The 16,464-nt window shown below is 50.1% G+C and overlaps 1 protein-coding gene across 1 annotated transcript; it reads right to left on the bottom strand.

Annotated features, from left to right (window-relative positions):
- Nucleotides 1–5,604: 5,604 nt before the first annotated feature.
- Nucleotides 5,605–16,241, bottom strand: LOC128274890 (protein kinase C). The gene is made up of 11 exons (XM_053013230.1): nucleotides 16,091–16,241; nucleotides 11,090–11,283; nucleotides 10,861–11,022; nucleotides 9,047–9,120; nucleotides 8,431–8,462; nucleotides 7,563–7,639; nucleotides 7,196–7,480; nucleotides 6,417–7,124; nucleotides 6,091–6,343; nucleotides 5,861–6,000; nucleotides 5,605–5,769 (listed from the first exon to the last, which is right to left on the bottom strand). Exons 1-11 carry the CDS (start codon nucleotides 16,239–16,241, stop codon nucleotides 5,605–5,607), a joined length of 2,241 nt encoding a protein of 746 aa, XP_052869190.1.
- Between the last annotated feature and the right edge of the window lie 223 nt (nucleotides 16,242–16,464).

Genomic DNA, 16,464 nt, shown 5'->3' with positions numbered 1-16,464 from the left:
CGCATCATTAGCATCATTCATTAGAAGTTAGCGATGATTTCTGGTTTTATTGTTATCACACACCACGTTGTTCACTAGTTTTGATATTTCAGCAGCGCAAACGTAGGAGAAGAAGAAAATGGGACGCCCCTCACACGGCCCCGAAACGAGAGCCCCGGCCTGAACCTACCCGGGCCATGGTGGACATGTTGTCGGCGATCCGCAGGATGATTTACTGTTTTGTACTGTTATTCCGTTGGTTAAACCGAGCAAAAGAAAGGAACCGAAAGTAATGACTGGTGATCGATACTCCGATCCTGCTGCATAGGTCCCGAAGTTCCAAAGGAAGGGCCACACAGCAATGTGAAGCCCTTCTTGTTGCCAAAAAAGGTCCAACACTAATGGTATGCGCCCCTTTAGCGCACCTCGAGGGCGACAATCGCCTGTGCTGAGCATATCGTTAGACTGTTGTGTGTGTGTGTGTGTGGTGATCGACGATCGACTAGAGTTAGATCATATGTGTTCGTTTGGGTAGTGCATCTATTGTTTCGCACCACTTTTTCACACACTTATGCTTAAGCAGACCCCCACATACAGCACACACACACACAGACGCACATACACTTATAGGAGAGGGACACAGTAAAAGGAAACGGAACAACGGGGAACACTTACACGCTTTCTGTCCGTGGAAAGGATTCACGGGGAAAAGTCGTGTAAGTAGATTTAACGACACTCTCGAAGGCGCTTCGGGCCAGTGTGCGCCACCCGTTCGTCTCCTTAATAGTGTGTCACCGTTCCAAAGGACACGGTAAAAGAAAGGGTTGGTGGTGGTTTTTGGTGGTACACGGTGGGACATTTTGGTTTATCATGATTTTACGTTTACGTTTTGTTTTTCTTTTCTCTGCGTTTGCTTTTCGACGATAACACTAACGATATGCCTACCGCAGCATGCGAAAATCGCCGTTCCGGGAGAGCGTAACCCGGAACCGGAATCGGATAGCCATTCTCGAGAGTTTTGCAAAAAATTTGAGGTTAAAAATGGTCTCGTGACACCAAACAATACCCAACGAGAACACAACGTAGTTTTTTGTGAAGGGGCATTTCAGTTTGGCGCGAAACGTGTGCGTTTTCTTCTTCTGCTGCCTGCTGTCTGACTGGTGTTTGATGGCGCATACGACGTATTGTTTAAATTTTGGTTTCCATCCAAACAACGCTCGGTGCCTTCGCTCGGTAGCGATTTATAAATTAAATTTACTCAATCGGGTTTGGGGGTTCGTCCCAGAATACACCGACAGACGCGTGCTATACGATTGCGACCTACAATATGGAGTCTTTGACCGTCCTAAAAACCACTGTCCACCCTTCGGTTCTCTTTCGGTTTGATACAGTGCTGGTAGCTGCGTGACGCTGATACGCACTTTAGTCGTTATAAATTTCTAAATTTGTTTCTCACTTTTACTTTTCTTATATCCATATATATATATATATATTTGTATATATATATGTGTTCATCAGAATACATGTTTCAATATATCTCCCCGTGTTTGCTAATTTCTTTTCGTATGTATTTGCACACACACACACATATTTATATCCGAGCGCGCTTACTGACTCCTGCGTGTTTTGAATTTTGCTTGCGTATGCGCCATCAAAATGCGCGAGACACGTGTCCATTCCAGTCCACTTCCAGTAGCGCAGTTGAGATTTGGTTATTTGGTTTTCTTTAGCCACCCAAAACCTGAACCCCGACAAGCAACAGCCAACGTCGTCGCTTGGCTCTGTTTTCTTTTAATTGTGTAACATGCAGTTTGCTCTAATCATATTCATATCTTTGACCGTGTTTTGTCTGTTTTTTTTTCTTTTACTTTGTATATATTTTGTGTGTCCTCTTCCTCCGTCGGCTTGGTAAGTATTTTGTTTGCTGCTGCCATTCGAGTGCGGGTTGCCACCTTTTGCCAGGTTTTGGCTTCACTGACTGTTCACACCAGACCGGCTTTTGTAGCTTTGCTCTGCGGGGAATAATGTATTGTTACGGTACGGTTAGTATATTATAGTGTTTTTAATCTACCTAACATGCAACTAATGTACACGAATGTCGCTATTCTGTCCACGCCAACTGAATGCGCGCCATATGGTTTGCCCATGATTTGTTGTTGTTTGAGATTGGTTGGTTTTTGCCATCTTGTTTGTTGCGCCCTTCTAAGCGGAGGAATTTTGCATTTGCGAGTTCTCTTCCGTCCACGTGTAGCATTCCTATTGGTGGGGGGCCCTAGCCAGTGGTCAAAGAAGCGGCAAGAACATCGCACTAGAAACGCACGGAACACAACACAAAAAACTTTGCGTGGATGAATCGCGGTCGCAAAGAAAAAGGTTCCTGCCCCACCACAGGTGGGAATTGTGCCACAAATGTGAAGTGAAGCTTGCATTTGATGAGCGGTATTGGTGTGGTTTTTGTTTAAAAACCAGAAGTCCTTATTAAGAGTGGCTCAGGAATTTAATGGCATGCTTTGTTGGCTTTTCCTCTCATCTGAAATATGCTACGGGGCAGCAACACGACGATGTTACCTGATGTTTGACGTTTCTTTCACAACGTTTCTCAACGCGTGCTTTGTTTGTTTGATCTTTTTAGTCTTTACAATCATTATAGCTCTTGGGCTTTTCTCCATCGAATTGTTTGCTTTGCTTTTAATATTATCAGACGGAATTGTGTGATTTTCAAGTTTCTTGTCGTTTCTTCCCCCAGTATCAGTGTGCGTTTCCTTTCGTCGCTGTCGTGCTGTGCCACAAGTAAATGGGGCCAACAGAGAGACAGGAGCATATAAAAAGGCGACTTGTCAAATATCTGTATGCATGTGTGTGTGTGTGTGTTTGTTTTGCTTCGTTTGCAGCCGTTTTCTTAGTAATCACTCATATTAATCGCGCCGTCCGCTGAGTTTGTGCTGAAGAGTTCGCGATGGAAGTCAGGACGAGGCGTCGGGAAAACGTGGATCAATACGATCTACCCACTCCCAGGCTCGGACATCCAGAGTTTTCCCGGTCGCCGACCCTTCACAAACGCAGCGGCCACACGCACCCGTATATGCACAAGCTCAAAGCCTCCACTAGCTAGTTTGCAACCGCAGCGAGAGCTACACTATTGATAACGGTTCTACATTCAAACGCACGGCCGGGCACCTACAAGTGTTCGCGCGGCGGCTTATCGTTTCGAGAGTCGCGTACTTAGAGTTACCGGTCACGCACGGATACGAAAAACACAACCGACAAACGAGACAGAATCAACTGAATACGATTTTACAACACATCCTTGGCCAGCGCACACCTGCAGCAGCTTTCCTTTTCGTCTTCTTCACCTTCTTAGCTTGTGGACCCCGCTCGGTGGAGATTACACACACACATATATTACGCTTGTATTGAACTGTTTCAACAGCAAAGAGATATGCCACGTTCGGAAGGAAATGTATCGTGGGTTAAACTATATGAGACATTCTGTTGCCACCAACCATTCGACACCATTCTTACACTAAGCTATACCGCCCCTCCTTCCGTGTGTACTGTCGTCGTTCCTGCCGTCTTCAAGACACCATCATTTTTCACTTCATTTGTCGCCAACTGCCAACCTCCTTAGCTAGACATTCCTACTAGTCAACATTCAGCATTCGAACTAGTTAACATTCATCATTACTAGGTGTTACGGTACTAATAAATAAGTTGCTCTATTTAAAAGAGAAAAAACTAAAACTCAATACTGCACGTTTTATAGCAAACATTTTGCACCTGATGCACAGTTATAACACACAAACATCCTTTCGTTAGTTTCTAACAATTAGCTATCCTATGGCAAGGAGAGTTTCCCCGTTTCCAGTTCCCGGACCCTTGCCCCTTTTCTGTTTCTTTTTCCTACCACTTCTCACCCTTTCCTCGCCGGCCCCTCTCGACCCCTTTTGTAACTGAGTTGTGGGGAATTAAAAGTAAAAACTTAACTGTTTCGACTCGACCTACTTTTCTGGCTTGGTTTGAAGCTCCGGCCTATTCCGCCCCTTCCTATTCCGAGCTGTCAATCTTTGGTCTATTCCAATGTTTCATTGAGTCTTTCGCGCGCCCAGGGCGAGAGACAACCTTCACGGAGAACTAAGAACTAATCTAACTTCAGATGTAATATAATCGTAAAACGCGCAGCGCATGACGCGGTGCGTAACGTACCCAATGACTAGTGTTAAAACAGCGCTCTGAGCGCCCCGATAGAGTTGGTACTAGAAGTAAACAATTCATTGCGTAAAATCTGCTTCAGATTTCCACCGTCGTCGTCGTCGAGCGGGTGAGATTACAACGCCCAAAATACGGTACAATAAATGGCCAAATTTGCTTCGCAAAACCACACGCAGACTTCCGAAACAATCCGGAGGGCGATAAATGCGAACGGGCACTCACTCCGGAGCTGCTGCGCAGTTGAAGTGAAAGAAAAACGATTAAAGTAAGCGAACAACATTGTGCAATGTTTTTTTTTCTTCGATGAAATGTACATCCCGTCTCAGGGCCCGCGCGCCTGGGAGCCAATTATTGTTTGATACACGAGTGCGGAGAGTGAAATGAATGTTTTCAACAGCAACACACCTCCAACTTAACGCTAGTAGCTTGCAGTAGGAACGTGAACTGAAACGCAACGAAATAACGCAATTTAAAACACCTAACAAACATCGTACAACACTACACTTTCCAGCTTTCTGGCACTGTCCTAAGATTATCGGTTGCGTTAGCCTTGGCGCTGGTACAATAAAATTCAACACATTTGTTTAAAACAATGCGATCTTACGTTAGAATACGTTCGGGTAAGCATCGGTTACTCTGCCTGGTAAAACTAAACTCTAGACGATTGCATCATAATGTTCACAATCTTTGTGATTTTGGCTTCAAATGAGATTGCAATAATTCGGTGGCACCTACGTACGCGCTTTACGTCACAGGACACTGGTATACCAGCGAGGTGCCAGCAACTTTACAACTTTCCTAGCAAAATGACGACGACGATTGGGCATTCGCTTTGGCTGAGAGATTGTCTTCTGCGCGGTATCGTAATCCGGCACAATGCACGCAGTGTGTGTCCTATCTCTGTGACCAGCGTGACTCCCATACATTCAGTCAGCCTTCCTCTAGTCGTCCAAAAAAAACGTACCAACTAAATCGAATAATGTAAAACAACCCTTACAACGTCTCTTCTTTACGTTTAACGTACCCCAACAATTGTGAGCCAAACCTTCCTGTCCTACGATCGTTTGCCCACTTTTCTAACAACCCGTTTCTGGGCGCTTCATTTTCTCCCCTTATTCCCAGTTCCCGTTTCTTGCCTTCTGTGCCATTCAGAGTGCTAAAACAAAAAAAACACACATTAAATCATACACCAACTGCCGTGTGTTCCGGATGTGTTCCGGAACAGGACGATGCAAAAACCAAGTGGTGTGCGAGCGGCGGCCGCTAGGCGTCGATTTGTGGTGTTGCTTGTGCTGCTGGCAGCTGGCTCCGATAGTGTGTGCGTCGTCCTCGTCGTTTCGCCCGCCCCTTGCCCGTGGGCAAATCAGAAAGAAGAAGAAGGTGGCGTTAGGTGGCGCCGGTGGCGCGTTGACGAGCTTAGCAAACTATCTTCCGCTCCGGACCGAACTCGGGATTGGTGAAGGAAAAGCCGGCGAACTCGTCCTGATTGATGCAGCGTATGATATCGTTCGGGACCGGCGTCAGTACGGGGTCTTCCTTCGTGAACTCCGTGTCAAAGTTGAGAGCATCGCGAGCGCTTCGCTGTTAGATGGGCGGAAAGCAAAAAGGAGAGAGAAAGGACGGCGGTTAGCAGTGACTTCACGGGTGCATCCCCCCGCGGGCATCACAGTACCACTCGTGGCCGGAATGGTGGTCGAACTTTGCGCTGCTCCAGCGCCTCCCAGTCCATGTCTTTGAAGAATGGATGACTTCGGATTTGATTTTCGCCATCGGTGCAGCCTAACCGCTTCGCCGCGTTTTTGGTCATGAATCCTGACCACGGTGAGGGGAGAGGATGAAAGCAGTGTGTTTAGCAGGGTGGGCTGATTCGAGAAGAGCCACTCTTTAGTCGCTGGGGCGTACCTTTCAGAATGGATACCGCTTCGCGGGACAACCACACCGGGTAGAGGACGTCGTCGCGAAGGATCGCCTCGAAGAGATCGTCCTCGTTGTCCGCCTCGAACGGGGGCTGGCCGGCCATCATCTCGTACATAAGCACCCCGAGTGCCCACCAGTCCACCGACGGTCCGTAGTCCAGTTCCTGCAGGATCTCGGGTGCAATGTAGTCCGGTGTGCCGCAGAAGGTCGACGTGAGGTTGTCGCCGGTAATGCCCTCCTGCAAGCGAATGTGTGTCTCTCGTTAATACAGTGTGGCTACAAAAAGCCAACGCCAACGCGGGGGCACGTACCTTGCACATGCCGAAATCGGCCAGCTTACAGTGGCCCTCTGCGTCGAGCAGTATGTTGTCCAGCTTGAGATCGCGATAGATGACACCGTTCCGGTGCAGGAACTGCAGCGCGAGCGTGACTTCGGCGGCGTAGAAGGCGGCCCGCGGTTCGTCGAACTTGCGGGCCCGCTGTATCTGGAACATCAGATCGCCTCCGTTCACGTACTCCATCACGAAGAACAGCCGGTCGGGCGTCTGGAAGCACGAGTGTAGCGCCGTCAGGAACGGATGCTTGGCGGCCAGCGCCAGGATGCGTTTCTCCGTCATCGTACAGTCCACGTCGTCGTCCTGCAGGATCACGTCCTTCTTCAGCACCTTGATCGCGTACACCTCGTCCGTGCCCTTCTTCTCCGCCAGCATCACCTTGCCGAACGAGCCCTTGCCCAGCACCTTGATGAAGTTGAAGTCCGTCAGGAACACCTTGCCCGCCATCGGGCGCGCATTGCCGTCGTCGTCGGCGCCCAGGTTGACCAGCAGGCCCATCGCCGGCCCGCCAGCCTTTGAGGTGTGACCACCGGCACCGCCGCGCCCGCCGTAGTGCTGCAGGGAGGCGGCCCCTCCGCCGAGCTCACTGTCCACGCTGCTCTTGGTCGAGAGCGTATCGAGCGAGCACGTATCGTCCGAGCGTTCCGACATCGAGAGGCTATCACCAGGCCCTTGGTTGGAGTACTGTAAAGGCGGAGATGAATGAGATGCTGAGATGCTGGGATGCTGGGGGTCCGGGAGCCACTCGCGCATACCTTAGATCTACGGGGTGGTGTTTTGTCCATGGTGATGCCCATCTCGTTCAGCAGCTCGGCCAGCTGCTTGGTGTTGATGCCACAGTTGTTGGCCACGTTGCCCTCGCAGCGCCGGTGGATGTTCATGCTGCACACCTCGCACTTCAGCCCCTGTCTAATGATGCCGTACAGCAGCGACCCGCAGTGATCACAGAACGTCAGCCGCTTGAACGAGTGCACTGAAAACCTATGTGGCATATTTACATTGAACCGTTGGGCTGCCTCCGTTGGTGTCGGTTTGGTTTGCTGGAATTAGAGGAATTAGGGAACCGCGCTGCTGTTAGTGGCGGCCAGTCCAGTCATCACTGCATCTGCTGCACTGCTGCACACGTACCTCATCCTTTTTCTTGGGACACTTTGTCACGACCGAACTATGGCACCGCTTGTGGACGACGCATGTGCACACTGTGGGCGAGAGAAAGTACGGAAGTTGGAATTGCGTGATTGCCGGCGACGACCCGTGTTTCGCATCATCATGCTGCCAGTCCACGGGATGGCCAGCACCACCACGGGAAGAAGCACCTCCGAGCTACCGATCGATCCTCGGCGCAAACTCATTCCGACCAGGACTGATCGATCGACCGACCGAAACTACTCGTCGTGCGCGAGCGTTAGAGAAATGAACAGCAACGAGGAACAACACAATACAACAAAGAGAAAAGAGCGACCACAAACCAAACCAATAAGAAAACGGAAAAGAAAACGTTCCTCAGCCGCAGGGAAACCAGGATTGAAACAGCGAGAACTAAGCTAACCAAACAATTGTTAAACAGAACAGAGCGAGAGTGCGATGTTAAGTGTGAGCAAAAAAGAATTGTGTCCATTCAAACAGAGGCAGAGAACAGAGGCCAACGAAAAAGAAAAACGTTAGTTAAGAAAAGGTTAACCAACAAAAGGAAAAAAAAATAGTAGTAGAACAATGACACATATTGAAGAGCAAAACGAACACAGGCACAGTGTAGACCGGGCACCATTGCAACCTTTGCCGGAATTAGCGCGTTTGTTAGTGAAGTATGCAAATCAAGTAAAGGAAGGAAACAAACAAATAGAAAGGCACGACGCAGATGGAACGACAATCATCCGGGGTGTCGGGATTTTGGTCGTGCAAAATGTCAGTCAGTCAGCGAATGCACGGATAATGCAACAACATGGAGCACGGTGCGTGTGCATCGGGGGGAACGGATGCATCTGCTTACCTTGACACTGATAGCCCTGTTTGCCTAATCCCCTGCAACGGTCGTAGAAAAAGTAGAAAGAGAAGAAGAAAATGTGCGGCACGAACGTTACAAAAGATTGATAAGGACACACATCGGGACACCGTCATCAGTTTGTATTGCAAATCGTACCGTACGCCGATAAGGTGAGATTAGGGGTGTGAGGGGGTGAGGCAAGATAAGAACCCCAATTCGTTAGTGACCGTTCCCGCGATGGGGTGCCCGCTGTTAATAGGGGGAATCTTCTAATCGAAATCGAAGGGGGAAAATTGATAACTCTGTGATGGAAAACCAAACCCAAACCGGGGCCAAGTGATATGAGTGATGAGTTGACCAAAGATGTTTGAGTGTTAGTGACCCTATTCTCGATTTTTTTAAAACCCTCAAAGAAAGTCTGTTAAAAAATTCGGAAACTGAATGATGGCTGTTAGGCATACGTTTCGCTTCGATCAGAAGAAAGACACCGGAAAAATGGAACCAAAAATCAATGAAGAAATCCTACAACCTACAGAGACAGAGAATCGAGGCCCGCAACCAAACTAAAGAAGAAAAAAAACTACAATATTTGAAATCGGGTGAAATTCGGCCAATACTTTACCATATGAACTCGCGACAGTGGGAGCAGAACGTCGGTTGACGCAGGAATGTGGCCATAAACTTGTGACCATTGACCTAGCAGCGGCGAGCGGACAGCACCAGAAAAAGAAGGAAAGAAAACAGTGAAAACATCAGATTAAGTGTTATGAGTTGAAACGATGGAAAGATCGGCGCAGATCGGGAGCGAGTAGTGGGCCACCTTGTCCTATAATAACTTGTTCATAAATCGGCACCCTGTTGTCCTCTGGTCGTGGTCGTTCCCCCAGGCCACCTATCACCGAGGTTCCGAATGGTACTGGGCGAAAATAAATATGGCCAACACTTTCGCGCGTACATCACGAACCGTGATTCAAATGGTCACATATGTTGCTTGTCCCCCCCTCCGGCTTGTCCATTCCTATTGTTAAGCACCCGGTGACTGATGCTCCGGTCCAGGAGTGACACTACGGAGGGAAGCAAATCATACGGCACGCGGTTTTCTACCGAGCTGCCAGAAGCTCCTGTTGCCTTCCTGTTCCTGGCTCAAAAATAGTATCAATGCCATGTGGGACTGTGGTGAGTAGAGGTGTTGTTATCATCGATGCATGAATGCATCACCACCATCATCATCTTTCTCGTCCTCCTCGCCGTCGTCGTTGCCGCCGTTGTAACGTTGGTCCGATTCGTACGCGCGGCCTATGGGGGCCCTTCTTTGAGCTATTTAAAGACGGGACGGATACTCTCGCACCCGCACACCGCATCATCATCATCATCATCATCGCAAACACTCCATCATCATTACTTATGGGGCCGGTGGGTACCGGATTGCGTTGGATTTTCAATTTGCATCCGATGCGGTTGTTTGCGGTAGATCATGGCAGTGGAGTGGAGTGGATCCGTCCAACCTAACGCGGGTTATAAATAAAGCATCGCCCATCGGCAAGCCAGCAAAGTAAGTTTGGCTTCCAATCACCCAGTGCCAGTGGCCAGTGGAAGTGGTCAATCCAGTGTCACCCAAAACCGGGGGGGGTTCTGAAACAATTTCGTTGCAATTGCGAATCGTTCACTTTCATTCACTGATCGTAGCACGTACCACACGACGACGGGCAGTTCCGACGCAGGTTTGATTGACGCGATGATGGTTTAAAATGGTTCCACTTTGCTAACTAGCTGGCCATCGCTGATCCCTTCGAACGAACCGGTTTTCGAGAATGGAGTCGCCCGGTCGGAAATGGAGACGCCTGGTGACGCGTACAGCGTTGGGCCACAGTGTTCGAACCAGAACAACTCGGCCCGGCTCTAATCAGTGCCCCAGTATTCGACCTGTTTTTATGCCAAACTGGTGACGGGCGCACGGAAAATCAATCAATCGATGCCTCCTGTTCACCGATTCACTACGGCACCCTACTACCACTAGTTCACCAACCACTGGGGGGGTCCAGGGGGTCACAATCCACCTGGTGGAAACCCGAAACGAAACGGCCCGAGGCAAACAGCGTACAGCGAGCACACGGGTTGCAGCGCCAGCGGACACTATGCAGAATGCAACTATCCCGGGGGCTGCCAACCGAACGGTCGGGTTCGGTCGGGGCACATTTAATCAGAGAGTCTTCCTTCGCGAAGGGTCGGCCATTTTCAATTGTCATTTTCAATTTAAAGCAAAACACGTCAACGTCAATGACTTGTCTCGCAATGTGCAGCGGCCCCCGTTGTTGTTGCGGCAATCCGTTCGCGCTCCGCTCGAATCCGGTGGGGGTCGTCACTCACAAGAGGGATGTAATCGGGCACGATAAAGGTTACACGGGAATCGAGGGGGGTTGACGGGACGACACTGACCTGATGAACACGTCTTCTCATTGCACCGCGGCGGCGATTTAAAAATGGCTGATCCTTGACGACCGCCCGGCGGCACGAGTTCTGCGAGGCTACATTGTTGGCGTCCTGCGTCCACCGAAGATCGATTTTTACGTGCAGTCGGCCCTGCGGTTCAAGATCCACCTGAAGATCGGAGAAGAGCATTAGAATGGTGACGAATGACGATGCACTCGGTGCTCGGTGCCCCTACCCAAAAGTCCTGCTGCTCCGACTCGTTCCGTGTGACCAGATCCTCGAACGGTATTGTCGTGTTGGCCACGAACACGTCCGTGATGGGACCCTCGTGGAAGATCGTCATCCCGAGGACGTTCGCGTTCTCCACCTCGTGTATGAAGCTCTCGTTCCACGCCGGGTCGAAGGTGCGCGGTTTTGTGGTGGAGCGCTCTGAAAAGACGGAAAGTGCAGGTTAGTTAACTGGCGGGGTTTCTGGAACCGCGGTTGTTCCCGGATGTTTTGTTGGTAAATATTTTGCGACACAAGATTATTGCATCTTCGGGCGGGCATCACTGAGGATCAACGACGCCACGCCACAATGCACGACGGTCCTTTCGCCGGGCCGGCGGGGTATGATTTAGAAATAGATTTATGACCGACATTAATCACGTGAATTTCATCTCTCGCCGCCAGCGTTTGATGATTCACTCGGAGATGATCTAATTTGTGGACGCCTTTGGACCAAAGTGGTGGCCGACCGATCGGTGGTGCCGTCTTTCACGCAGGGCGTGATCGTCACCTTCCGAGAAATGCGCGACCGCGAACATCAAAGTGTGCAGCGCAAAGTGCAGCTCTCCATGCGCAACCAGACAGGAGCGACGATCCGGATCCCCGGGATCGGGATGGTTTACATCTCATTACGGTCTCTCGGTCTCATTAGAGTGGCATTCGAAATTAGCGTCGCCTTGAAGGTCTCGCCTTCAAGGGCCGCTTGCGATCGCTGGCGCTGTCAACTCGTGACATTATTTGTGAGCTTAAATTATTACGCTGGCCACTTGCTTGTGCCCGGATAGTGCAGGTTTCGTAACTGGTGCATTGCATCCAGCTCCAATTGTCGCAAGGCGCTCTCTCGGCGCGTTCTATATTTTAGACACAAAAACTAAAGTGGGTCAATGGGGCATGGCCCGGTGTTGCGCGGTGCGGTCGCAGCACGCTCCAAACTATACACACTAATTCAACGAAAGTAAGTGTCGTCCTAGGCCCGGGTTGGATGACCCCAACGGGGCGGAGTGTGTCGCAGCGTGTCGCGAGCGTAAACAGAAAATAACTATGATTCATTAGGGGAGGGCCGCGGTTCACCGTCTGCAGCGACCGCCGCGCCATCGATCTGCGCCTTGTCCATTGCGACACGACACCGTTTGTTGTTCTGTTTTCCCTCCGCCATTTCATTGACCCACTTTATAATAAATCGTTTTTAATTGGAGTCCCGCGGTCCGCCGCACAGGACAACAAGAGACGGCCACCAGCCATTGCCAATCCAGCCTTGTGGTCGAGGGTGGTGTTGCGAAATCTTCCCACTGAGCACCGGTACTCGGTGCGACATTCAAATTGGTTCGAGCTCAGTGGCAGGGCACGTGATCACGCCCTAGAGGTGGTGCACGGCGGTGCTAGAAACTCTCGAAAATTATCCACGACGGGGCCCGGGGCTCCACTTGACTCCGCGGGTGACTGACGGAAGCGGTGTACGATTTAGAGACGACGCCACACATGGGCGATTTGGTGCGGTTTATGGTGTTGGCCAACGCGATTGGCTGGACAAACAGCATCCGCAACCGTAGCGGTGGAGCGAACAAAAGCAACACAGATTCGTTGATAAGATAATGCGGCGGAGATGAGCGACGACTGACCATGGTGATAAGCATCGCACGATATATCCGGAACGGCGTTACACGCAAAGCTCACCGACTCACCAGGCGCATGCGATGCGATGCTAGGCGAGGTGTTGCGATCGTGCTGAAATTGGCGCACGATTCTCCAGACACGTTGTTTGTTGAAGAACGTGAGACATAATAGCCGCATGTTGCAGAGGAAAAATTCATCTCAACAGAAATTCCGTTGGTCAGAAAGCTTTAGCTAATATTTACAAATATTAGGTTGGCTAAAACGAAATCGACGTTTTTCACGATAGATGCCTTTCGTGATCGAAAAGTCAAGCTAGGCCGCTGAAATGTTGCATGGTGTTTATGGGGTCCCGATACTCTAACAGCTAGTTGCGTGTAATTTTGGTTTCGTTGACCAGTTTCGATTATTTTTGATGTTAAAGATGCACCTCGACCAGGCAGACCCGTTATCGAAAATGTCGATAAAATCACAGAAATAATCAAAGTTGATCGACATGGCAGTAGTCAGAGTATCGGTCAGAAGTTGAAGATTAACTAGCAAATAGTTTTAAGCCATTTGCTCAAAGTTGAATTCACAAAGAAGCTCGATGTTTGGGTGCCACACCAATTGACACCTAAAAACATGATGGCTCGAATTTCCATCTGCGAAGTTTTGTACAAACGGAATGAAATCGACCTACAGGGTATATGGTGGGACTTGAAAGGAATCGTTTATTATGAGTTGCTTTCGTGTGGCTAAACACTAAATTCAGATCTCTACTGTCAACAACTGCACCGTTTCAAGCTTGCAATTGGCCAGAATCGGCCAACGGAAGAGGTGTTGTGTTCGATCAGGACAACGAAATGGCACACACGTCTTTAGTGACTTGTCAGAAAGTCCGGGAGCTTGGTTGGGAAGTTTTAATGTATGCACCGTATAGTCCGGTCCTGGCCGATTGACTTCTTTTTCTCATATTACATTTAAAAAAAGGCAACAAATTTTCCAACAAAACGGTGCATATTTGACGCAAATCGGACTATTGGAAGCATCTTAAATAAATTTTTGAAATTCAGGCAAAAAACGTCGATTTCTTTTTCCCCAACCTAATACATCTCAACAGAAGTTCCGTTGGTCAGAAGGCCTTAGCTAATGTTCCCATTACAAATATCATTAGCATTATGATCCGTGGCAAATGGATTCCAGGGTTGGGCAAAAGTTAGCAAAGTTCCTTACCCGGAACACCCAGCACCCGGCAGTGGCTGGCAACAAACACACACAGAGTAAACTATCGCAATAGTTAACGGACCCCAACAACAGTGAACGGAGGCTGCATCGTTTTGTTTATCATCTCATGTACCTTTGGAGTAGTCGGCAGCCCCTTGAAGGCGCCGATGGCCGCGCAATGATTCACACCAATGTGATTATGCAGCTCACGCGAAACCTTGGCTCAAATTAGTGCTCGAAGTCGATGGCAGCTTCACAGCCGTTTCTCGAATCTCGGAACGAATAGCGCCACTAATTTCGAGACATTTTCCACGCGAGTCAGTGACCAGCACATGGGGTACGGGAAAAAATGAAAAAAAAACATGTTTATTCACAAATCCCATCATCCGGCCGCAATGGCCAAGCATCGGCCAGGCCCGGAATCAGGGTGGCGCGCCCGCGAAAGGAACGCACCCGCGGAACAGAATTTCCCAAAGAAAAACATCTTTAAAAAAAGGGCTGAAGATCGGCCCAAAGTGAGAGCTTTTCCGCCGAGCTGAGTATTGAGTGAGCAACGGATTCTCACTAAGAGGGGTATTCATTTGGTCACTCGGCCCGGCTCTCTCTCTCTCTCTTTCGAGAATAAGATTTCATTTGGCCACCTCCGGGGGAGGTGCACAAACATCCGTGGAACCACCGTCCGTCTAGTATGCGGATGGCAAATACTTGTGCCCTGGGCTTGTCCGGCCAAAACCCTTCCGTTGAAGGGCGAAAACCTGAGCATTTCGTTGCTAATCAAAGCAAACGTGGATCTCTTCTAACTCGCTGACCGCGATTGATGCACGTCGGGGAACAAGATATGAATCTTGAGGTCACCACGGTGGTCTGGACACGGTTTCATCGGTTAGCCCTCCGTTGTCGGCCTGTAAACGACCTCCCCCTGACCTTTCCCTACTTTGTACCTTTGGCCCCTTCATTCGTGTGCTTGCTGGGGGATGTTTCCTGCCCGTCGTCCGAGGCATTTTCTCATCGCCGCCTGTGTCGCTCCTATCGTTTTCCATTTAGCAGTCCGCCTCTCACACAACCGCAAGCGAAGGAAAATTCGCTCGGAGCAGAACAACCCTGACCTGTGTGTGCTGTGTTCGAAGACTTACGACTCTCCCCACTCTCTGCGAGAGAGTGAGTCTTCAGCTCTATGCTCTTTCTCTCTCGCTCACTATCGACTGTTTCGCCGTGAAACTTGTCTGTTTCACACATGCTGTGTGTGTGTCTGTGGCCAGAATCCCCGTTCACGAGTTTTCCACACGTTTCCGCTCCCGAACCCCGAACCCGACGAGATGTGGCGAGGGGGTTTTCCCCCGCGTCGGCACCGCGCGAACCCTTGGCACAGGCACTGACAGGCAGCCATTTTCATTTTCAATCCTGCGCGGTGGCAGGAAAATTTCGCTCGAAATGTCAAACCTCCCCGCGCATCGCGTGCAACGTATCCACCTCTCGTACCCGCTCCGCTTCCCCTTGGCCCCAGCCGATCGCTGAAGGCCTCCCTTTCCGCCCGTATATACCATATTTCAGTCTGCCCGCGAGTCGATGGGGCGAATTGAAATCGAAACGATCGAAGCGGAAATATTAACACAATCTCCCTTCGCCCGCGGCGAGGTGGCGAGGGATGGCAAAGGGCGGCTACGGTAAGGGGACGCGGGGCATAAATAGACACAGCGCTTAAAGACATTCCAGGGACACCGCAGCTTCCGGAGCTATTTTTCCCCCTCTCGTAAAAGAGCACCGACACTGCGGGAGATCTCGTCCTTGGAATTGCGTCTCGAGCCGCCTGAGGGCCGTTCGGGAGCGCGTAGATCATCGTGCACCGTTTGGCGGTGGCGCACGAGCATATTCAAGTTCCTCGTCAAACGCAGGCCAAATAAAACCGTTGAAAAGATGTGCCACCAGACGAGCGGGTTTATTGAGCGCGATCAAAGCCTGCTTTGACCGCACCTCCCAAGTAATTGAAAACGGATGTCAAGGAGACGGAAGGGTTCCGTAGTTCTTGCAGACGAAGCAGTTCTTGCGTGTTTAATCTAGTAGACATCTTCTGAAGCTTGTACCTTGCCTTGAATGTGATAAAGATGGTATTTGATGAGGCGTAAATCATGCCAACATTGTGGCAAATACCTACCTATAAACTTCTCGTCGACGTCTATGGACACGTACGGATCGATGAGCTGATCGCCGAGCCGGCCGAATGTCATCGTGTGGCGCGTCTGAAAGTCCGTCGGCCGCAACCCGGTTGCTTCGCAGATTTTCAGACGCAAAGTACCCGTAAACATGTTGCTCGCTGTCCACCGCTACGCTCGCAATTTTGAATCCGACCACCTCCCACCAAGCGCTACACTGCTGCTGCTGCTGCTGCTGCTGCTGTTCTGCTGGCCGGACGGTGTTGTTGTTGTGGCCCGTCCTGTCCGCGCCGCTGGTTGCGTCCGGTCTTGGTCTTGGCACCACAAAATGAACTCGAAAGCGACCGATCCTGTTGCGACCGTACACGGCAACGAC

The sequence above is a fragment of the Anopheles cruzii genome, chromosome 3 (genome assembly GCF_943734635.1).
Source record: "Anopheles cruzii chromosome 3, idAnoCruzAS_RS32_06, whole genome shotgun sequence".
Taxonomy (NCBI): Eukaryota; Metazoa; Arthropoda; class Insecta; order Diptera; family Culicidae; genus Anopheles; species Anopheles cruzii.
Note: the sequence above shows the minus strand (reverse complement) of the source record. Positions and strands in the feature narration are given on the sequence as shown.

Excerpts from the sequence above, each read along its gene's own strand:
- LOC128274890 (XM_053013230.1), bottom strand. The coding sequence starts at position 16,241 with ATGTTTACGGGTACTTTGCGTCTGAAAATCTGCGAAGCAACCGGGTTG. Across the intron at positions 11,023-11,089 it reads CGGAGCAGCAGGACTTTTGG|GTGGATCTTGAACCGCAGGG; the intron begins GTAGGGGCACCG and ends TCCGATCTTCAG. Across the intron at positions 6,001-6,090 it reads AGCGGTATCCATTCTGAAAG|GATTCATGACCAAAAACGCG; the intron begins GTACGCCCCAGC and ends CACCGTGGTCAG.